The 23196-nt window shown below is 42.0% G+C and overlaps 2 protein-coding genes across 10 annotated transcripts in view; one reads left to right on the forward strand and one right to left on the reverse strand.

Moving 5' to 3' along the window:
* RUNDC3B (RUN domain containing 3B) overlaps positions 1 to 23196 on the reverse strand; it is a 294945-nt gene that overhangs the window by 243760 nt on the left and 27989 nt on the right. The gene's annotated exons all lie outside the window — the stretch shown is intronic.
* The window catches only part of LOC100522267 (ATP-dependent translocase ABCB1-like), an 83973-nt gene that overhangs the window by 55536 nt on the left and 5241 nt on the right, over positions 1 to 23196 (forward strand). The window contains 8 exon segments of the mRNA XM_084978263.1: positions 253 to 330; positions 3618 to 3701; positions 7056 to 7259; positions 13250 to 13350; positions 14838 to 14978; positions 16990 to 17146; positions 17852 to 17900; positions 17903 to 18048. Of these exon segments, the coding sequence (XP_084834389.1) occupies positions 253 to 330; positions 3618 to 3701; positions 7056 to 7259; positions 13250 to 13350; positions 14838 to 14978; positions 16990 to 17146; positions 17852 to 17900; positions 17903 to 18048 (960 nt within the window).

Consider the following 23196-nt stretch of genomic DNA (forward strand, 5'->3'; position numbering starts at 1 on the left):
AATCCCTGATTGGCCTGCCAGGTGGCTGGGGAGCATAATGTCGAGTTCAAAACTGGGCTGTTCCAACTCTGCCAGAGGTGCAGCTACACACCATAGTGCTCAGTCACCAAAACATGGCCAAGCCTTGAAATCGCGCTTTCTGACTTTGTCTGGTGTCCTGCTTTAGCAATGACACCACGTCCCCCTCCTTTTGTGTCATCAGCGGCTGGGTTCCTGACAAGTCTTTCCCATGTGGCCTGTTATTCTTCACAGGGCTTCACGTTTGGCAAAGCCGGAGAGATCCTCACCAAGAGGCTGCGGTACATGGTTTTCAGGTCCATGCTGAGACAGGTATGTGTGTTGAGGATTGGGCCGGGATGTGCCCGTGGGGAGCTGGTGGGAGCGCTGTCAGGTTACTCTGAGCTCCTGCCCTGATCTGCGCTCAGTCTCACCTCAGAGCTGCGGCCAAGCCGCCCATCTGGTCAGGCTCAGAGACCTGCCCTGGGTGGTCTGCTGTGCGTGGGCACAGGGACCAGGATCCCAGCGAGACAAACAGTCTCCAGGGCAGATTCCCCTGCAGCCTCCACCTCAGCAGCTGTAGGCAGAGCAGGTGGCAGTGATCCTCAAGACCCCTCAGCCCTTTCCCCCCTTTCTTTCCTTCTTTCCTCTGGGAGACCCAGGACCCTTGTTTCTCCCCACCCAGACAAGGCCTCTGCACCCCTTCTTTCCGTAGATGACAAGTCAGCCCCTTTCCTGCCACTATCTTTGCTGGGGTTAAACCGATACACTAATTCAAGCTGCAGTGTGACTAGCTGATAAGGACTTCACGGAATGCCTCTCACATTTTACACCTTCAAAACCCTGACAACAGACAGATGGGAATGTTTTCCTGGGGAGAGGAGGAGGGGGTCTGGTCCTGCCACCCAAAGCAGCCAAGTTCCAAGGGAAAAGTTTCCTTAACAATCATGCAAGTGTTATCTGTGACATCATGAGTTCATGTTTTAAAATCTCTACTACACTGGTGCTCCAGAAGGATGTCCTGGACGTGCAGGGGTTACCTGAGCCCTGGCTGAGAAGCACTGGTTGGCTGTGTTGGGATTTCAGAATGACATGCACATTTCCCTTCCCACCCCTCCCACTGCCACTTAAAAAGAAGACATATTTATGGGGATTGCCAGCCTGTGAAGGACAGAGCTAGGCCTGAACCAAGTGAGTGAGAGAGCACTCTTCAGTTGAGGGTCCTGTCTTATGATATTCAGTCAAACCACATTTATAACTGAGATTCAAGTGAGACTCAAGGCTTTGGTCCAGGGCCAAGTGCCCTGTTACCCCACCAGCCCCCAGGCCAACTCCTAGGTCCATTATACTTTGGAAGCTCAGCCGTTGATTTTTTGTAATGCCCTCTCCATAAATTATTATGTTTGGCCAATGTGCACTGAGTGCCTTCTGCTTATAAAGCACAATACTTACTAAGTATTGTAAGGCCTTCAGATCTGGGTCCCTTTCTGCAAGGAAGTTACATTCCAGTATGGGAGGCACTTAAACACTTAACAATTACAAAAAGCAAATTGATACATAATAAATGATAATGCTTTTTTTTTTTCTTAAATACATTAGGGGGAAAATGACAAGATACTGCCTTAATTTCAAATCACCATTTGAGGTAACTTCTTGGGACCACAGTTATTTTTGTAACAGATGTAATCTGATACTTTTAACTTACAATCTTTTTGGTATTTGTGTATTTTTAAAATTTTCTTTTAAAATTTTTTATTATAGTTGATTTACAATATTCTGTCAATTTCTGCTATACAGCAAAGTAACCCACTCAGACATATATATGCATTCTTTTTTCACATTATTTTCCACCATTTGTGTATGTATTTAAAAATGTTATTGGTTTTACAGAGAAAATCCTATGTTGAATGTTAGATTTTGTTCTAGATTTCTTTTGTTGATTTTTAAAACCCAAATCACTTATTCTGCCCCAAACAACAGTTATCTATTTATTTGACTTCTCTATTTGGATGTCCAGTAAGCATTTCATACCCAATATTTCCAAAATTGAACTCTTGAATCTCTCCTCCCCCAGGGCTTACTCCTTCCCTAGTCCTCCCCCATGTCAGTAATGGCACCTCCATTCTACCAGTTGTTCAGGCTGAAGACCTTGGAGTCATCTTTGACTCCTCTTCTTTGTTTAATATTACAGCAGCCTCCTAGCTGGACTCTTAATGCTGCTCTCCTTATCCCATTCTATTGGGATCATTGCCCAAAAGCCAGAATTACTTGTCTAAAAGTGAGATCACATCCTGTGCCCTAAACCTGCTGAAAGCCACCTCTTAATCCTCAGGGTAAAATCTCGAATCTTATCAGTTACCTATAAGGTCACTCACAATGTGGTCCCCACTACCTCTGAGACCTCATCTTCTGTAGCTTCACCCTTTCCAATCTACTGTGTACCCATTAGCTTCACTGAATATGCATAAGGTGGTCAGGAGGGCCCAATGAGAATGGAAGTCTGTCCAGAGGAGGAGGCAGCTTTTACACATTCACACAAAGATGCTTGTAAGGCTGGCAGCACTCCTTATGGCTTTCTTGATGGTACATGAACTGATGAAGTATGCCTTGGCTTCAGGGCATATGCACTTGCTATTTCTTCCTTGTCTCTGATAATCTTATCCTTAAGGTCTCTGCTCAAATGTCACCTGAGAAAGAGCTTCTTCTTCTTCTTCTTCTTCTTCTTCTTCTTCTTCTTCTTTTTTTTTTCTTTTTAGGGCCATAGCTGCAGCATCTGGAAGTTCTCAGGCTAGGGGTCCAATCAGAGCTTCTGACCTGTACCACAGCCACAGAAACTTCAGATCCAAGCTGCATCCATGGCAATGCCAGCTTCTTAACCCACTGAGCAGGGCCAGGGATGGAACCTGCATCCTCAGAGTTCCCATTGTGGCTCAGTGGAAACAAATCTGACTAGTATCTATGAGGACACAGGTTCGAACCCTGGCCTCGCTCAGTGGTTTAAAGATCCGAGATTGCTATGAGCTGTGGTGTAGGCTACAGACACGGCTTGGATCTGGAGTTGCTGTGACTGTGGTGTAGACCGGCAGCGGGAGCTCCAATTCAACCCCTAGCCTTGGAACCTCTATGTGCCGTGAGTGCGGCCCTAAAAAGACAAAAAACAAAAAACAAAACAAAAACCTGAATCCTCATGGATACTGGTCAGGTTTGTTTCTGCTGAGCCACAAAGGGGACTCCAGAGAGAGACCTTCTCTCTCTCCTCCTCAGTCTATGAAATAATGCCTTCCCTCACTTTTTTTTTCCCTCTTACCTTGCTCTATTTTCTCCCACCTGACATGTATAAATTAGTGGCATCTATCACTAGAAGCAGATCTGTTTTTTGGTCACTGTTGAATAGATCTGACACATAGAAATTATGTTGGAACAAAGCAGGCACTCAAAAAAAATTTTTTGACAAATAAAATGACCTATTTATGCGTTTGTCTATGAAGTGCCTTTCTTGTCTATTCAGTGTCAGGTCCTGGGTGCTATATGTTGGAGAGAGAAGTGGTAGATAAACCTGTCCCTGCCCTCTGTCTCATGAATAGGTCTGTAAGATAATGAAATCATTTTCTGTGCCACAGGATGTGAGCTGGTTCGATGACCCTAAAAACACCACGGGAGCATTGACGACCAGGCTTGCCAATGATGCTGCTCGAGTTAAAGGGGTACTGACTGCCTCCCTGCTTTTGCGACTGTCTTAATGCACCATTTTGAATTTCAGCATGAAATTTATTTTTTAAATTTCAGCATGTGTTAGTTCTCATCCTCACTAAGAAAATGTTAAACTTTTAACTTACACAGTATATCGTGTGCCCCATGGCAAAAATGTTCATGATTTAACTATCATATACTGTATCGTGTGTAGATAACTTAGCATCTTTGTTTTGTTATTTGCCATCTTATACATGCTATTAACAAAGTATGTGTGTAAGGATAATTATTTAGAAAAGGAAGTATTTATCAGCATATCATGAAGGTCCAGTCTGTTTTAATGATGCTTTGCAAATCCATAGAAACTTGTAATTGCTATAAAGTGTGTAGATGCTGTAAGGAAGTTTGGGGGCAATAAAGTTCAGAGGGGAGGGAAGAATATCTTAAAACGTTTGAAAGAAAGTGAAGAGTGTGAAAAAATTAAAAGGCAAGGATAGAAGGAACAACTTTCACAGTTCTGCTACTCCATGAATCTCTTGCTGATAGAACTAGAAGTTACTGAAGCTACAAAGTTTTAACTCAATGAATTTTATCATATTGATAGTTGAACCACAGAAATATAGATCAGTCGAACAGGATAGAAAGCCCACTATTAAACCCATTTACTTACACTCGACTAATCTATGACAAAAAAGGCAAGAATATACAATGGAGAAAAACAGTCCCTTCCATAAGTGGTACTTGGAAAACTGGACAGCTGCACAGCTGCATATAAAAGAATGAAATTAGAATACTCCCTAACGCTGTACACAAAAATAAACTCAAAATGGATTAAAGACCTAAATATACAACTAGATATTATACAACTCTTAGAGGAAAACATAGGCCGAACACTTTCTGACATAAATCACAGCTGGAGTTCCCGTCGTGGCGCAGTGGTTAACGAATCCGACTAGGAACCATGAGGTTGCGGGTTCGATCCCTGCGCTTGCTCAGTGGGTTAATGATCCGGCGTTGCCGTGAGCTGTGGTGTAGGTTGCAGACGCGGCTCGGATCCCACGTTGCTGTGGCTCCGGTGTAGGCTGGCAGCTACAGCTCCGATTGGACCCCTAGCCTGGGAACCTCCATATGCCGCAGGAGCGGCCCAAAGAAATAGCAAAAAAAAGACAAAAAAAAAAAAAAAAAAGACAAAAAAAAAAAATCACAGCAATATCTTCTCAGATCCACTGCCTGGAGTGATGACAATAAAAATACAAAAAATGAGACCTATTTAAACTTAGCTTTTTTGTAGTTCCTGTTGTGGCTCAGTGGTGATGAACCCAACTAGCAACAAGGAGTAGGTGGGTTCAATCCCTGGCCTGGCTCAGTGGGTTAAGGATCCGGTGTTGCTGTGAGCTGTGGTGTAGGTCGCAGATGCAGACTGGATCTGGTGTTACTGTTGCTGTGGCCAGCAGCTACTGCTCCCATTTGACCCCTAGCCTGGGAACTTCCATGTGCCACGGGTGCGGCCCTAAAAAACATCAACAAAAACAACAACAAAAATTGGGCAGATCTAAACAGAGAACTCTCCAAAGAAGATATACACATGCCAAAAAAATACATGAAAAGATATTCAACATTATTAATTATTAGAGAAATACAAATCAAAACTACTACGAGGTACCACTTTTTTTTTTTTCCCACTGTACAGCAAGGGGGTCAGGTTATCCTTACATGTATACATTACAATTACAGTTTTTCCCCCAGAGGTACCACTTTACACCAGCCAGAATGGCCGTCATCAAAAAGTCGACAAACAAGGAGTTCCCGTTGTGGAACTTGACCAGCATCCATGAGCACATAGGTTCGATCCCTGGCCTCGCTCAGGCCTGGCGTTGCCATGAGCTGTGGTACAGGTCTCAGACACAGTTCAGATCCTGCATTGCTGTGGCTGTGGTACAAGCCGGTGGCTGCAGCTCTGATTTGACCCCTAGCCTGGGAACTTCCATGTGCCATGAGTGTGGCCCTAAAAAGACAAAAGACAAAAAAAAGTCGACAAACAATAAATCCTGGTTAGGGTATGAAGAAAGGGGAACCTCTTACACTCTGGTGGAAATGTAAATTGGTACAACCACTATGGAAAACAGTATGGAGATTCCTCAAAAAACTAAACAATAGACTTACCATTTGATCTAGCAGTCCCACTTCCGGATATCTATCCAGAGACAACCATGACTCGAAAAGATACGTGCACCCCAATGTTCATTGTATCACTATATACAATAGCCAAGACATGGAAGCAACCCTAATGTCCATTGACAGAGGAGTGGATAATGAAGATATAATACACATATACAAGGGAATATTACTCAGTCATATAAAGGAATGAAATAATGGCTTTTGCAGCAACATGGATGGACCTAGAAATTACCATGCTTAAGTGAAGTTAGTCAGACAGTGAGTCACAAACATCACATTCTATCACGTATATGTGGAATCTAAAAAAAAAGGATACATTGACCTTATTTGCAGAACAGAAACTGACTCATAAACTTTGAAAAACTTATGGTTATCACAGGGAACAGGTTGAGGGGATGGCTAGGCTGGAAATGTTGAATCAGCAAGTTTCGATGTGTGGATCAATGACAATGTCTTCTTTAACTACAACTGTTTATGACAAAAATCCATAAGTTGGAGTTCCCTCATGGCTCAGCAGGTTAAGGACCTGGCATTGTCACTGCTGTTGCTCTGGTTATAAATGTGGCATGGTTCAATTCCTGGTCTGGGAACTTCCACATGCTGTAGGCACAGCCAAAAAAAAAAAATTTTAAGAAATCCACAAGTTGATGTGGTTTTGAAAAAAAAAAAAAAGCATGTATCTCTGCCATGTATTTCCCTCCCATGAACCTTCTCCATCTTTAGCAATTAATCTTTTTGTAAGATAGTACTATAATAACATTTCTTGTAATATGGGGCTTCTGTAAGAATGAATTAGGTTACACATGTGGAAGCACATACAGTTATAAAATTGCAACATAAATCTTAAGCAATGTTTTTGTCTTTTTAGGGTTGCACCCATGGCATATGGAAGTTCCCAGGCTAGGAGTCGAATCAGGTACATCTGCCTTCCCATGCCACAGCCACAGCAACAGGGGAATCCAAGCCTCATCTTCCACCTACACCGCAGCTCAGGGCAACACCAGATCCTTAACCCACTGAGTGAGAACAGGGATGGAACCCTCATCCTCATGGATACATGTCAGCTTCATTAACCACTGAGCCACAACAGGAACTCCCCGAATTATCACAATCTTTAAGAAAATATATCAGCATGAATTTTAAAGATAATATCAAAATGTCTCTCTGTCTTTTGTTTGCTCCTTTTGCAGGCTATTGGTGCCAGGCTTGCTGTCATTACCCAGAATATAGCAAATCTTGGGACAGGCATTATTATATCCTTCATCTATGGCTGGCAATTAACACTTTTACTCTTGGTGATTGTACCCATCATTGCAATAGCAGGAGTTGTTGAAATTAAAATGCTGTCTGGACAAGCACTGAAAGATAAGAAAGAGCTAGAAGGTGCCGGGAAGGTGAGTTAGATGAAATATCATTGCTGACCTAAGGAGAGTAAAATACTCTCATTAGTGTTCTTCTGTTACTCACGACCACTTGCTATTCTGAGGATGCTGTTATAACCATTCCCCAATGCAGTCCTGTTGGACATTTGCTCAGCAGATTGGAAGCTGAAGAAAAGTAGCAAAACACATGCTTAGATGCCCAGACCTACAACACCTGTATCAGGGTTTCTAGTTTCAGATGGTTGTCTTCACACGCTTCTCCCCTGCTTGTCCCCCAGCATTTCTTTTTTTCTCCCCCTTTTCTCTCAAACCAGAAATCCATTGCTTCATTGAGGAGAGTAGGTCCATTTAATAATATGTGAAGGGGCAGATTAAAAAATGGAAAAGGCTGAAAGGCTGAAATTTAAGCCAAATTCCATCTGGCTTAAATTATTCTCATTCTTTTTATCATGCCACCTCCCTTCATCTTAATTCTGTGTACCCTTACTCTAAATTTTTGGGGTTTTTTTTGGCTACATACTTGTCTGGTGGTTGTTGCTGTTTTAAACCGATTCCTATATGGCATTTGCTGCGTTTCCAGAACAATTGCTTTACTCGTCAGGGTAACCCTAGGAGGAGGGTCTGTTATTAGCTCCTTTTTCCAGTGAGACTGGGGCACAATCAGGTAATGTCCCAGGTGCCTTAGAGCCAATTAGTCTCAGAGCCAGGGTCCAAACCCAGCAGTCATGCTCCCAAGTTGTGCCGCTGTTAAGAAATGAAGAGGTCTGCTGATGGCTGAACATAACCTGCTATCACATGATCTGGCTCATGGCAGAAATGAGTGGCCAGAACAGGGCTGACCCCCCGACTGACCCTCCCATCCAGGAAAGGGCTACACCCATCAGTGGACCCTCAAAGGTGCCCAAGTGTCAGGGCAGGGACTCAGGCAGATCGAGTGGCCTCGGTGTCTGAGGTACTTTGTCTCTGGGCCCGGCTCCCCATCCCTTAGGATGACAAAGGGGTCCTAGAGGCTGGTCTTCTCCCCAACACTTTGTCCTGAACCCCCCTGCCATCCCCTCCTCAGACCTTTTTACCCGGGGTCCCTGGGATTCCTTCAGGAAATTCCTTTGGGCCAGCCTTAGTGCTTCTCAGCCATGGTCGATGGGGGAACGACCTCAAGTGAGGTTTCCCTTCAGAAGCCGGCCAGTCCTGAGGTTCAGCAGGATGGTGCCAGCCCCAGGCATCTGGCTGTGGTCAGGCCCAGGGAACACTGGCCTCTGCTAGGAAATCCATTCTGTGACTGGTTGCTTCATTTAATCCTATACTTTATTGATTTTCTCCCATTGGTGTGGACTCTTCATCTAATGAGCAGATGGAAAAACCGAGGAAAAAATGTGTATAAGAAGAAAATGCATTACCATTTAATAGTGTCATCATTTCCTGAGGTTTCAAAAGGTCCCAGAAGGGAGTCTTAGGTTGTTTATAGGAAGATCAGTCTTAAGCTAGTGTAGATCTTAACCACGGCTTAGCACCTTTGAGGTGGTTCATCAGCTTAAGAGTCTGGGAATTCTGTCAGAAGGGGCAAGGGAAGGGATGCAGATGGAGAGAGATATGTGTGAATATGGCAGGTTTCCTGGGTGAAGGTAGAGGGTGAGGTAGCTCTGATGCACTCAGTGGTGGTTCACGAGAGGGTCAGAAGCATGTGGGGAAAGTATTGCACCAGCCAGTTCAGGACATGATAAAACATCCACTCCCATCTGACCCTCATTCTCAGCTTACTGAGCATTAATTATGTACCAGGCATCATTCAAAGAGCTTGGTATGCCTCACCTCATTTGACCTTCTCCGTAACTCTTGAATTATCTCTGTTAGGTAATAAAAGCCAAGGTTCAGAGAAGTCAAGAACTTGCCCAAAGTCACATAGCATCAGTCTAACTGATCTGTCTGTCCACTTTCTCTAGTCCTTGCACAGAAGCCACACTCATCTCTTACAAACACAAACAAGATCATGCTAACATCTAAACCCTCCAGCAGCTTCTGATCACACTGGGAATAAAATCAACCTTTTATCCTGGATTATAACACTCTGCACAACCCAGCTCCTGACCTGGCCTCGTCATGCTCTCTCCATCGCCTGCCCTGCTCTGGCCTCATGGACCTTCTTTCAGTTCCTAAAACTCCCCAAGCTGATTCCCTCTGGTCTTCATACCTCAGAATTAGTACCTTTTCAGAGGTACTAATCCTGGCACTTGAATTAATTCCTGACAGTTTTTAGCACTTGATATTTCTTTCATATTTTTTTGTTGATCTATATATATATCATATTTCCTTGATGGTCTAGCTTCCCTACTAAAATGGAAATCAGGGCCATATCTGTTGGTTTTGCTTTAGAGGGACGCAGCAGGTCCAGGATTCCAGAGCATGATTGTGGGGTGATGTCAGGGCTGGCTCACATCCTCCACCCTGCCCCTGATTTGTGTTCCATCCATTTCTGTCACATTATTATTTACTACTACTTTTTTCCTTTTTGGTCACCTGTGATACATGGAAGTTTCTGGCCAGGGGTTGAATCCAAGCCACAGCAGCTGCAACAATGCTGGATCCTTAACCCACTGTACTACAGTGGGAACTGCTGCCACATTATTATTGATGAGTGAATATTTTTATAGATTAGATTCTTCCTTTCACACATAAAAGCTGAAATCATATTTTATTTGAAGGTAAGAAGAGAATTGTGAGGGTTTTTTTTTTTTTCTAGAAACATTTTTTACTTTCTTCAAAATGATTTAGTTCATGATGGTTTCTGAGGGAAACTCAGTGCTACTTCCTCTTCTCGAATTAGAAAGTCAGCTATAGGAGTTCCCATCATCACTCAGCAGTAACCAACCCAGCTAGCATCCATGAGGACTTGAGTTCCATCCCTGGCCTGGCTCAGTGGGTTAAGGATCCAGTGTTGCCCTGAGCTGTGGTATAGGTCCCAGATGAGGCTCAGATCTGGCATTGCTGTGGCTGTGGTATAGACTGGCAACTGCAGCTCTGATTTCAACCCCTAGCCTGGGAACTTCCATATGCCATGGGTGAGGCCCTAAAAAGACAAAAAAGAAAAAGTCAGCTATAATCAAAATGTTAAAAAACACACACACAAAATGGTGTTAATAACTGCACTTCTTTCATAGGTTAAGTGTGAAGACAAAATTACTAAATATATGAAGCCTGTTTAGAACAGTAATTAAAAAAAGAAAGTTCTCTCTCCCCATAGCAGGTACTGAGTCTTTATGGAAAACTCTGGAGTAAATGAAGCTGTGAGGATGCAGAGTACTGGATTAAGCCCTTTCCTAACTGCTTAGGAGGCAATTAGCCCTTTCCTAATTGAAGGTGATTGTCCAGTGATTATATTGTTTTACTTGCCATTCAAGGTCTGTAACTCATAATCTCTTGCTTTTATTGTGCTGTTCACACTTTCTAAAAAGTGATGACACAACCAGTCACAAAAAACCACACCTGGCTTAGAAAATTTACATTGAAATTTAGACTAAAGTCTGTTTTCCACCAGACAGTGTTATAGTTTGTGGGATTTTCCAACTCATATAAGAAACTTCTCTGTGTTTGATGCCTTATAATTGAAAACATTTCTGCCATGGGTCTGAACAAAGATTGTCTTTGAGGGTTTGACTGGAGATGACTTTTTGTCCTCTAACTTTTTACTTTCTGCACTTTCAGGATGTTCTAAAATGAGTATATATAATTTTTTATAACAAAAAGAATTTTATAAAATATTTTGATATAAATTGCATATGGACAATTTCCTATATTAGTAGCTTATGGAAAACATCTTGACCTACTGGGCCAGAATATAATACTTCTAACTTTATTATTATTATTTTTTTAGGTATGTCCAAATAAAACTTTATTTACAAAAACAGGAGACCAACAGGATTCTACCTATGGCATATAGTTTGTAAATCCCTGCTCTAGACCCTACTTTCACTAGACAATGCAGTCATAATAATCTTACTGATTTCCCTGCCTCAAGACCTGAATTATAATCCTCCTTAACAAATAAAAAAGTATTTCAGCAGTTAGATTGGCTTAATTATGAAATGACTTACATCAAAATAGTGATTCTATAAACATGGATGTGTTTAGACATATTCGATGTGTCTACTTTAGTAGGAAGTTGAGAATGAAATGAGTCATTTCAAAGATTCAGTTTAATGTAAGGATTCACTCAAATTTTGTTTGGCTCCACAGAGGGCCTTGGAGGCAATTAAAATTAAGATGAACCCATTTTTAAGCCCTCTAAAGTGAAATTATTTTTTAATTTTTAAATGATTTTTGTTTTTTCCATTATAGTTGGTTTACAATGCTCTGTCATTTTTCTACTGTACAGCAAAGTGACCCAGGCACACATATATATACATACATTCTGTTTCTCATATTATCCTCCATCATATTCTAACACAAGTGACTAGATATAGTTTCCATTGATATATGGCAGGATCTCATTGCTTATCCATTCCAGATGCAATAGTTTGCATGAGTTTATTTTTAAATATGTTTTTTTTCTAAGAATATAATATTGATTGGTTTTCTAATAGCTTTCTGTGTGAGTCTTTGGACTGGCTTAATGTCATGTCAAATATTTGCTAGTAGCAGTAAAGAATAAGTGAGATTTGGGTTTCAAGATTTGTAAACTGTAAATCATTTAGAATGATTACATTAGATGTAATTGAACGCGTCTTTATTTGTATCAAATATGACCAGCGTAGAAACCAGAGAAAAAAAGAACACTGTAATAAAATGTCTCTCACTGATTTATAATTTAGACTTATAATTCCACAAATTAATCTCTTAGATTTAGAGTTCAAAGGGACTTCTGAGACCCTCTTGTCCACCCTCCTTATTTTATACATGAGGCAAATGGGCAGAGAGGTGTTTCAAGGTCCTGTGCTGATGCAAGCTGAAATCTCCTTTTGTGCACTGGTGGTGTTGTTTTTCCACAGCCCTTTACCCAGATTTCACAAGGTGGTAAAGGGTGTATTTGTCTTAATCAAATAGCCTTATTGGGAATTACATTCAATTAAAATACAACACAACTGAATGGGGTGGCCCAGCAGGTAAGGATCTGGTGTTGTCTCTGTTGTGGCTCACGTTTATTCCCTAGACCAGGACCTTCCACAGGCCACCCATGTAGCCAAAAAATGTTTAAAATAAAACAGAAGAATTTAAACAATATGGGCAAACATTTATGTACAAGGATGTTTACACAGAATTACTTTTAATAAGACCTGAAAACCTTAAAGGAATGCTTAGCCGGCTGGGATATTAAGTGGCCTTTTAAATATTCCATTGCTAATGTATATTTATTGACCTTGGAAATGTGCTTGATATTTGTTAAGGTAAAAGAGAAGGCTATATGGCCAAATACAGAACTTGAGCCCAATTTTGTTAAACAGGTATCTTTAGGGAAAAAACTACATGTACACCATTACGTAAAACATATGTAACTTTTCATTACCTTCTCTACCTTTGCAATCTTTTCCAAATATTCTTTAGTTGTCTCAAACGACAACTGTACAAAACATACATACGTTACCTTAAATACATGTATGTAATAACTATAAACTTAAAATGTGATCATAATAAAACACAGAGCACTGCAGTAGAGAGAAAGAGCACTGCAGTAGAGGTAAAATACTGAGTTCTCAGGTTAATTTTGCTCCTGTAAAGTGACGTGGCTTTAGTCAGTGCCTTCATCTGTTTAACCTTCAGCTTCTCCTTCTGTAAACTGGAGTTTGAATTAGTCCATCTTCCTTCCAGACCTAAAACTCCATTTGTGACAGATTACTTAGTATCCCTTTCCATAGCATCCAAGCTCATGGGTCATACTAAGTATTATTTAATATGCGATATTAAAAAACATTTAATAATAAAATTAATTGTCTTAATCTCTTTGATGGAGTTCAGACTCACTGTCACCATTGGCCTTTGTGCCTGTAGTGACTGGGCCCTCTCTCACACAGATTGCCACTGAAGCAATAGAAAACTTCCGAACTGTTGTTTCTTTGACTCGGGAGGAGAAGTTTGAATCTATGTATGACCAGAGCTTGCAGATACCATACAGGTAATAACCCCTGAAGAGTGGGAGGGGAGTGTGGGGAGTTTTTCAGTCATCACATTTGTTTTCTGCAAGATTACTTTTGCTGGAAGGGAGGGGACAAGTGGAGAAACTCCTAGGAGGAAACCAATTGGGATGCACTTATAATCATCCAAGAGGGAAATCTCAGACTCTGACCTAAGGCAGGGACATCTCTGAGATAGAAGCTGTAAGAGCAGGTAACTGATGGGATGGGAAGAGGGAGGGCATACTGAGAATGACTCTTGATACTGAGTTGGCCTGAGATCCTATTACATGTTCCCCTTGGGAATGAGTTCTTTATGGGACATGAAATTTGAGGTATCTGTGGGTTCTGAGGATGTGATGCTTCTTGAGTTTTCCTTCCCTTCTTCTCTTTAAGCTTCTCCAGTGGACGCCTTCTGTTCTCCCTTTAATGAGCTCAAGGCTAGGGCTCTAAAAAGTGATGTCAACATAGGCAAGGCCACCCTCTCTGAATCTTGTTTCTTCCATGGTGAAGGGAGAGGGCTGAAACTTATTGATAGTTTCCCAAGCTTTTTTTTTGCTTTTTAGGCCGCATCCGCGTCACATGAAGTTCCATGGCTAGGGGTCAAATCGGAGCTGCATCTGCTGGCCTACACCACAACCACAGCCACACCAGATCCAAGCCATATCTGCAACCTACACCAGAGCTTTTTTTTTTTTTTTTTTTTTTTTGTCTTTTTGCTATTTCTAGGGCCGCTCCCGCGGCATATGGAGGTTCCCAGGCTAGGGGTCGAATCGGAGCTGTAGCCACCGGCCTACACCATAGCCACAGCAACAAGGGATCCAAGCCGCGTCTGCAACCTACACCACAGCTCACGGCAACGCCGGATCGTTAATCCACTGAGCAAGGGCAGGGACCGAACCCGCAACCTCATGGTTCCTAGTCGGATTCGTTAACCACTGCGCCACGACGGGAACTCCCTCCAGAGCTTATTTCAACATGACCTCACTACCTGGAGATGTAGTTAATTTTTCATTAAAGATGAAGACCCTGGGATTTCCTGTTGTGGTCAGCAGTAACGAACCCAACTAGTATCCATGAGAATGTGGGTTCAATCCCTGGGCCTGTTCAGTGGGTTAAGGATCTGGCATTGCCATGAGCTGTGGTGAAGGTCAAAGATGCAGCTATGATCTGGCATTGCTGCGGGTGTGGTGTAGGCTGGCAGTCAAATCTTCAAATCGACCCCTACCCTGGAACTTATACATGCCATAGGTGATGCCCTAAAAAGGAAAAAAAAAAAAAAAAAAAAAAAAGAAGAAAGATGATGACCCTGAGGCTTTAGAGGTAGTTTCCTAAATTCTCACAAGTAGTGACATAAGGACTTAATGTTTTGGAAACTCAACTCATTTTTGTCTGTCGTACCTCCATACCCATTTGCTGACCTCTCAAAGGTGATGTTTCAAGGAATGAGGATCAACATCAAGTAAGCGTCACAATGTCTTCTTTTCAGTAACTCTTTGAGGAAGGCACACATCTTTGAAATCACTTTTTCCATCACCCAGGCAGTGATGTATTTTTCTAACGCTGCCTGTTTCCAGTTTTGTGCCTACTTGGTACAACATGGCCACATGGACTTTCAGGATGTTCTCTTGTAAGTATGGGCTTCATGTTTCTATTTCAGCTCTAGATTCAGACCAAGGTGAGGATAAAAAAAACCCTCACTTTGGAGCTTCATGAAGACTTTGGAGATTCAGATAATGGCATTTTATGTCTGCATATCCGTGTGTTATCACTGAAGCGCTTTATTCATTTGGGGAATTGGTGTCTTCCCTTCTCCCCAGTGCTGACTAACACATTTGACCTTCCCAAATCCATGACAAGGTGGGATGGTGTTTCAATGAGGCATTTCCAGAATGTCTGGGCATTTGAGAAGAAGCCTAATCCGGAGCCAAGTACCTGGTTCCTTGTAAAGGACTCTGAACAGGGCAGCTAAAGAACAGGTGTGGAGGGCTGAGTTCTGAAAGCCCTGGAAGATTCCAGGATAAATTTAATTTCCTTGATAAAAGGAAAACAGAAGGTAAGAGCCAGAGAAATTCAGATGTGATAAAGGAAAGTTGAACAGGAGATCTGCTGCATCACTGTGAATGCAGCACCTTGCTCAGGAGAAGACAGGCTTGGACTTACTTATACTTCTGAAATACTCAGATATGTGGTTCAGTTGTGAAAAGTGTGTGGAATTTTTCTCAGTGTCCAGACTTGGTGAAGGCTGAGCTGCTCTTTGGTGGTGTACCACAGTTAGTGGTAGTATAATTTTATGTTTTAACCAGAGTCATCTAAGCCTAGAAATATAACGTGTTAGTATAATGTTTCCATCCTGTTTAGACATCTACTTGCATATGCATTGTAGTTTTCAAGATGACTTGAAAGAAGATTTAAAATTTCCCCTCAGCATCTTCCTGACAAATGATATGCAGATGCTATCTATAATTGTTACCAAAAGATGAGAAGTGGGAGTCATTGGTACTTTGATCAGATAATTATTTGATCTATTGCTCAACTACCAGCTTAAGTATTCTGTTGATGGATGTGGCTGACTCTTGAGCATTTAGACTCAGAAAAAAATCAATCTTCCAAGTGAATGATTGTCTGAAGAACAATTCATTTTATTATTATCAGTATTATTATATATTTGCATTTTCGGCCATCCCGAGGCATATGGAAGTTCCCAGGCCAGGAATCAATCCAAAAGGATGTATATTTTCCTTCAATTTAAAAAGGAACTTTTTAACAATAGCCTTCCTCAGTCATATTTCCTAAAACAGAGCATGGAAGGCAACTTAGGGGAAGTGCCCTGGCTCCAACAGTGAGAGCCAGACTTGATGTCCTGTGAGGTCCCTCCCAACTTAGAGATGCCAGGATTCCTGTGTCATAGATTAAGGATGTTGATGCCTCTTGTGAGCAGCACCATATTGGGTTCTTTAAAGAGCTCCGTTTGGTGTATAGCTCACAGGTTTTCTAAGAATCGGATGTATTTCCAGCAAAACTGTCCAAACCCATTATTGGTTGGCAAATAATGCTGCACAATCACCACCCACCAATGCCCAGTGACAATGGATAGTAAACATTTATTTGTGCCTTTAAGTCTGTGGGGCAGTCGGGCAGTTTCTGCTGATCTGGGTTGTGTGTGTGTGAGAGAGGGAGAGAAGGAGAGAAGGAGAGAGGGAGGGGGGAAAGAGGGAGGAGGAAGAGAGGGAGGGGGGGAGGGAGAGAGAGAGAGAGAGAGGGAGGGAGAGAGAGAGAGAGAGAAAGCATGCAAGGTCCCGAGTCATAGGCTTGGAAGTGGTGACAGCCACTTCCGCCACTTCTTAATCGCCATAGCAAGTCCAAAGGCCACAGATTCAAAAGGTAGTAAAAAAAATTTTCCACTTCTTAAATGGAGGAGCTACAAAGTCACATTACAAGAAGGTGAGGACACAGAGCTGAAACATGAAGCCCTTTTCCAATCAATCAGTCTATCACACAGATAAAAAAATGAAAAGAGTTTTGTGTTGTCTTTATTTTTTGACTGATGTGATTGAGCCTGTGCTCTCTGGTTGTAGAAGTGTCAACTTTCTAGTATTGCAGTCATAACTCTTGGCACATTTTGACTTTGTTGTGTGCAGAGTCTTCTAAGCTATTGTCTATGGTGTCATGGCCATAGGGCACATCGATTCATTTGCTCCTGACTATGCCAAAGCCAAAGTGTCGGCAGCCCGTGTCATCACGATCATTGAAAAGGTCCCTCTGATTGACAGCTACAGCACCACAGGCCTACAGCTGGTCAGTTTAAGGTTTTCATTATATAATCTGCTCCTAACTGGTGAATGAAGAGTATTTTAAGAGGAAGTTTAATACCATCTATGCTTTTTTTTTTAATTTGCTGGTAATAAAATGAAACTTTCTAGGTCATGTGTTCATTTTAATAAGTGTTGAAAATACATGGTAACATCTAGTACTTTTGCATAACGGAGCCACAAAAAATATGGAAACACTGCCCACTTTAATCCCAGTCAGGTTTTATTATATGTAAGTTACTCTATTTTGGGGGAACACATTTAAGTGGTCACATTTGTATTGTGTTAACAAGACATGCTATCAAAACACCAACCCTTTGATTAGCAGAGGCAACTATACATAGAATGGATAAACAGCAAGGTCCTATTGTATATCACAGGGAACTACATCCAGTCTCCTGTAATAAACCACAATGGAAAAGAATGTGAAAAAGACTATATGTGTATAACTCAATCACTCTGCTGTAGGGCAGAAATTAACACATTATAAATCAACTAAACTTTAATAAAACAAATTAAAAAGAAACACTGACCCTTTTAGATCTTAGGTATTAATTCATTTTAGTAGTTACAAATGAAGACTGATTTTAATACAAGTTCACTACCTTCTGACACCTGGAGTAGAGAGGTTTGGCTATACAATGAGCTTTTAGGATTGCAGCAATCCAAATTACTGCTATTCTGATTTTAGAATACCGTGGAAGGAAATCTGACATTTAATGAAGTTGTGTTCAACTACCCACTCGGCCAGACATCCCAGTGCTTCAGGGGCTGAGCCTGGAGGTAAAGAAGGGCCAGACCCTGGCCTTGGTGGGCAGCAGCGGCTGTGGGAAGAGCACGGTGGTCCAGCTCCTGGAGCGGTTCTACGACCCCTTGGCTGGAAAAGTGGTGAGAACACCTTCTTTTTCAGCTCTTTTCAAGTTTTTTGTCTATAGGCCTGGATGTATTTAATTCTCATGGATAAGCCCTGGTTTTACCAACCTTTCAACAATGGTTGATATCCTAGCTTTGGTCTCTGCATTGTGTCCACTGCCCTAGCCAATTTCTCCTGCCATTCTCTCAACACTGCTCTTCTCCCCTGCTCTGCAAGCAGCCATTTTACTACCTAACCCCCTTCCCTTGATTGGGTCTCAGTTGCCATGAGAAGATCCAGGAAAAATCAGTCACCAGAAAGACAGAGGAGAGGTACAGAGAGAGACAAACAGGATGGCAGCCAGGGATGGGAAGGGTTTCAGCAAGAACATGGTCAGCAATGGCAAGTGCCATGGAGAGATGGGGTGAGATGAATGCTGAAAAGACATGGTAGGAGTTGGCAGTTAACGGGCTGCTTTCTGACCTCTTTAAGTTTTGTCAGTGGAGTGGTGGTAGTAGAAAACGGTTGAGAGTGGCAGAGGTGTGGTTAGCAGGGGAAATGGAGACTAAATGAGAAAATCAAAGGAGGAGTTCCCTGGTGGTACAGCAGGTTAAGGATCTGCATTGTCACTGTAGTGGCTCAAGTTGGATCTATTTCTGGCCCAGGAACTTCCACAAGTCATAATTGTGGTCCCCAAAACAAAACAAACAAAACAGAAAACAAACAAACAAAAAAGAAGATCAAAGGAAAATAAGAATGGGGAGGCAGAGCCCAGGTAAATGTTGCAGATGGGGAATCTCACACATTTTTATAGCTGAGGATGAGAGAAAACCATTGATGAAGAGAGGACATTGAAACACTTTCTAAGGAAAAAAAAAAGCAACATCCACACATTTGGGAACAGATAAAGAATACAGAAGGATTCTGTTATGTTTCTGGAACTAAAAGTAAGTTGAGGGTCAAATTTGTTCTTGCAGCTTTCACTAAATCTTCAGTGAGTTCCTGTCAGGGGTGGCTTAGGTATTAGGAATGAGATAGGAGTCTTGAAGGGAGTAGTGAAATTTTAAATGACTATAATGGAAAATAGGAAGAAAATCAAATTGGGAAAGAAAAGAAAATAGAGGAAAATACTTTCATTATGTCAGCACTCAGTTACAGGTGCACTCAGAGGTGATATTCAAAATACTCAAACACTGGAATGGTATAGACAGTGCCCAACCAGAATGGACACCTGCTTTGTACAGTCATATTGATGCCAACCAGCTGCATATGGGTTCTCAATGAACTGATGATTGATATGAAAATAGAATTTTCAACCTTTAGTCCAAGGCTCTTTTTGCTTCCCCAGGGTAATCATATTAAATGCTTACTTTATTCAAAGACAGTTATGCATTTAATCAGTCCATTCTTTAAAAGTTACACCCTAATTTTTACTACCTTGTTTTATATTTTCTGTGAATTCTGATTTTTGCTGTTGTTGTTGCCACCCACGGTGAATGGAGCTCCGTAGCCAGGGATTAGATCCTATCCACAATCTCAATCTAAGCCACAGATATGGCAACCCAGGATCCTTAACCCACTGTGCTGGGCTGGGGATCAATCCAGTGTCCCAGTGCACCCAAGGTGCCCCCAATTCCATTGCGCCACAGCAGGGACTCCGTGTATTCTGATTTTATGCTTCATTTTTGTGATTTGAATTTGACCTCTCAGTGAAGACCTTGCTGACAAATGAAGCAGTCAGAGGAGAAAATGTTAGCTCTCAGACACTGAACATGGTCCTTAACAGACATTTTTTTTTTTTTCTCTTCGGGCTGCTAGGCAGAAATTCCAAGTCCAGGGATTGAACCCTTGCCAAAGCAGTGACAACACCAGATCCTTAACCTACTGCACCACCAGGAAACTCTTTAACAGACATTTATTAAACAATGTTTTAAATGTTGAGCTCCAATGAGTTATAGGGGATTGTGTCTGCCCTCAAAGATTTTAACTAAAGAGAAAGGGCATATCATTCCATGAGTTAGACTGAAGAAGCTAAGCCCAGAGTGTAGGAAATAGAAACTGCTCTAGGTATTTTACAGAGATACCTATTTAATAAGGGGAATTAAGTGCTTACACAGTCATTGGAAAGACTATTAGAAGTGAAGAAAAAGGAAAAAGGTAAAAGTCAGTTACTCCAGTCCCTTGATATGTGAAAGGCAGAAACGGAAGAATGAGGAAATGAATGCTGAGTACATAGGACAATAATCTCAAGACCACACTGGTCATGCTGTGAAAACATGTTCTCACCTGTTGCAGGAATACAGTGCTTTGCTCCTCTGCATTTGCACCACAGCTTTGAAATACTGGCAACCGCTGCATAGCAGCCAGGCTTCTAAGTGCAGGTGTCCTTAATAAACACTAGTAAATGTGACAAGTTTTGTTTATGAACATTTATGACCATTAACTCAGTAGGTTACTAGTGATGAGTTCTTATTGCCACAAAAAAAAAAAATGAGTCTGGATTTGAGCATCATTTGATCATAAGAGCTAAATCAGGGACTTGACCCTGAGGTCAGGAAATCCTTATGACCATCAGTGAATCTCGAATCACATTCTGAGAATTACTAATCTGAACAGTGGTTCTCAAACTGGTGTGCATCAGAATGACTGAGAGAGTTACTAAAGCCCACAGCCACCCTGGCTCTTTCATGAAGGTTAGGGCCTGGCCTTTTTTTTTTTTTTTTTCATAATTTTCCCAGGTGATTCTCATGCCGAACATAGTTTGAAAACCACTGAACTGGTAAGTTTGAAAGGTTTATATCAAATTGTGGAGCGTCTTGAAGCTATGGAATTGTTCAGAGTGGAGGTGTCAAGCTGTGTGGGCCTGAAGGTTGTACAATTTCCAGGATGCTACGTAAAAGAATATAAAGTTAAGAATAAAAAATTAGGTACAAAAGTGAAGATTTACTTCAAAGGGAAATAAATCACAGCAAAATATTGAAACCTTAAGGAATCTGGTGCCTCATAAATGCTTACCCAAAGGCTTTTTGACTGCAGCCCAGCCTCCCTCCCACCCAGAACACTGTTCAGCTCCCAGCATTTACCTGCACTTGAGAGTCAATTAAGTTCATTAACGTGGCTGAGACGCACTCTGATTTGAGTTTCCCTGACCTTTCTTTTCTCCCCTTGCCAGCCCACCCTACCCTCCACTGCCAGAGTCCTTTCTGTAGAGGGTGCAGTTAGAAGCCTGGTGTGTGGGTATTACTGGGTGCCTGGGCTAAGATGGTAGCTTTCCTCTTTTGAGGCAAGACAGAAAATATCTTTCAATTCTGTGATGCTCGTGTTGCCAAAAACCCAACCTGTGGCATGTGGATCTGATCTGAACTCCCTCAGTAACTAAATGTGACCTTATGCAAGTGACTTAACTCTGCTCATGTCCTCATCTATAAAATGGGGACTAAAAACCACACCTGCCTCACAAGCATTTGATGTGAAGATTAAATAAGAGAGCACACGAGGCATACTTATCACAGGACCTAGATTATAGTCAGTGGTTTTTTTTTCTTTTATGGCCATCGCATGGCATGTGGAGTTCTCAGGCTAGCGATCAGATCCAAGCCACAGTTGTAACCTTCACCGCAGCTGAAGCAACACCAGATCCTTAGGTCACTGTGCTGGTCTGGGGATCAAACCTATATCCCGGCGCTCCAGAGACACTGGCGATCCCGTTGAGCCACAGTAGGAACTCATCAGTGCTTGATATTTTATCTGTGGGTTATTTCAGATTAAGTAGCAGAGTAATGCATACTTGATTGTTTGCATTTCTGAAAGTAGGCAGTAGATCTAATTGTGCAGAATAGTGACAGCTTGTCATTTTGTTGTTGTTTAAATTATTCACCATTTGAATTTGGCCTTTCATTGCTATTGCCCATATGTTACTTTCCTGTACATCTTTATTGAGGCCAGTATCTTTTGAGGAGTGTTCATTGAGTCCCCAGAGTTCCTTGGTCCTCTTTCAGACTCCCATCCACTCCTCAGCCACAGAAGCTCTCTGACTTCACCTGGCTCCTAAACGTTTTCCCTCAGGAAAGGATTCTTCAGTGAATAGGGGTTTTAAAGTGTTTTCAATTGCTGTGCATGATGTGGGCATGAGGAGGTCCAAGAATCTCACCATATTCAGTGTGATGGAGAAACTCATTAAAACTTGTTGAGACACAACATTTGTCTGATTATATTAGGCAGTACCTATTTTTGTCGCAGGGGTATAAGCCTGGAAAAAATAATTCTGTTAAACTATGCTTTCCTTAGATTTCAACTTTCACGGCAGTGTTCCATCTAACAAGACCTGCCATTTTGCCACATCCTTGCATAGTTTTTCCTGCCTCTCTTCATCTACTTTCCCCCTTCACGTAACACTATGAGGAAGCCTGGAGCACAGATGCTTGAAAGAGTCTCCATGGCAACTGGGCTTGTACTAATAAGGTCATGGCTGTGTTTTCCATCCATCCTTGCACCTGCCAGCTTCAAAAACAGAAGCTATCCTCACGAAACAGTTTGTACCCTACTCCTAGCCAGTTGTCTCCCAGAGGCAGCAAGCCAGGCACACGGGATTCAGAGGCTGTATATAGTTCAGAATATACTCATCACCACTATTAGAAAAACTGAGTCACTGATTTCTTCCTTAGGGAGGATAAGCAGTTTTCTCACTTGTGCCAGGGATCTCTTGCAGAACAGATCTCTGGGGCAAACTTATCTGCATCATAGATGAGGATTTTTATCTACAAGGCTGTAAGAGGCACTCTCCAGGCTTTTGCAGGATAATCTGGGGTGTCAGGTCACTAGAGTAAGGGCAGCCTCTCCCTCCTACTCCTTTGCCTCAGGATTATACATTTCCCCATCCTTTCATCCACCTAGACATCTGTCCATATGCTGTAGTTCCAAGTACATCACACACACACACACACACACACACACACACACACACACACACACACACAGAGTTCCAAACTGCTGACTGTCCTTTACATGCTCTGTGCCCAGCACTGTGCTAAGCGGGGTCCATACATGATTTCCTTTAATCCTCCATTCTGTGGGTTTAGGAATTATCATCATTCCCATTTTACCCTCAGGGAAACTAAGAGGAATTAATTCACCTTCCTAGGGTGAACACCTCTTTAATGATATAGCTGGCACCCTTCCACACT

This window comes from Sus scrofa, chromosome 9 (genome assembly GCF_054392235.1).
Source record: "Sus scrofa isolate SSC_HxYL_T2T_F1_AM1 chromosome 9, Sscrofa_HxYL_maternal_Yorkshire_Landrace_v2.0, whole genome shotgun sequence".
Classification (NCBI taxonomy): domain Eukaryota; kingdom Metazoa; phylum Chordata; class Mammalia; order Artiodactyla; family Suidae; genus Sus; species Sus scrofa.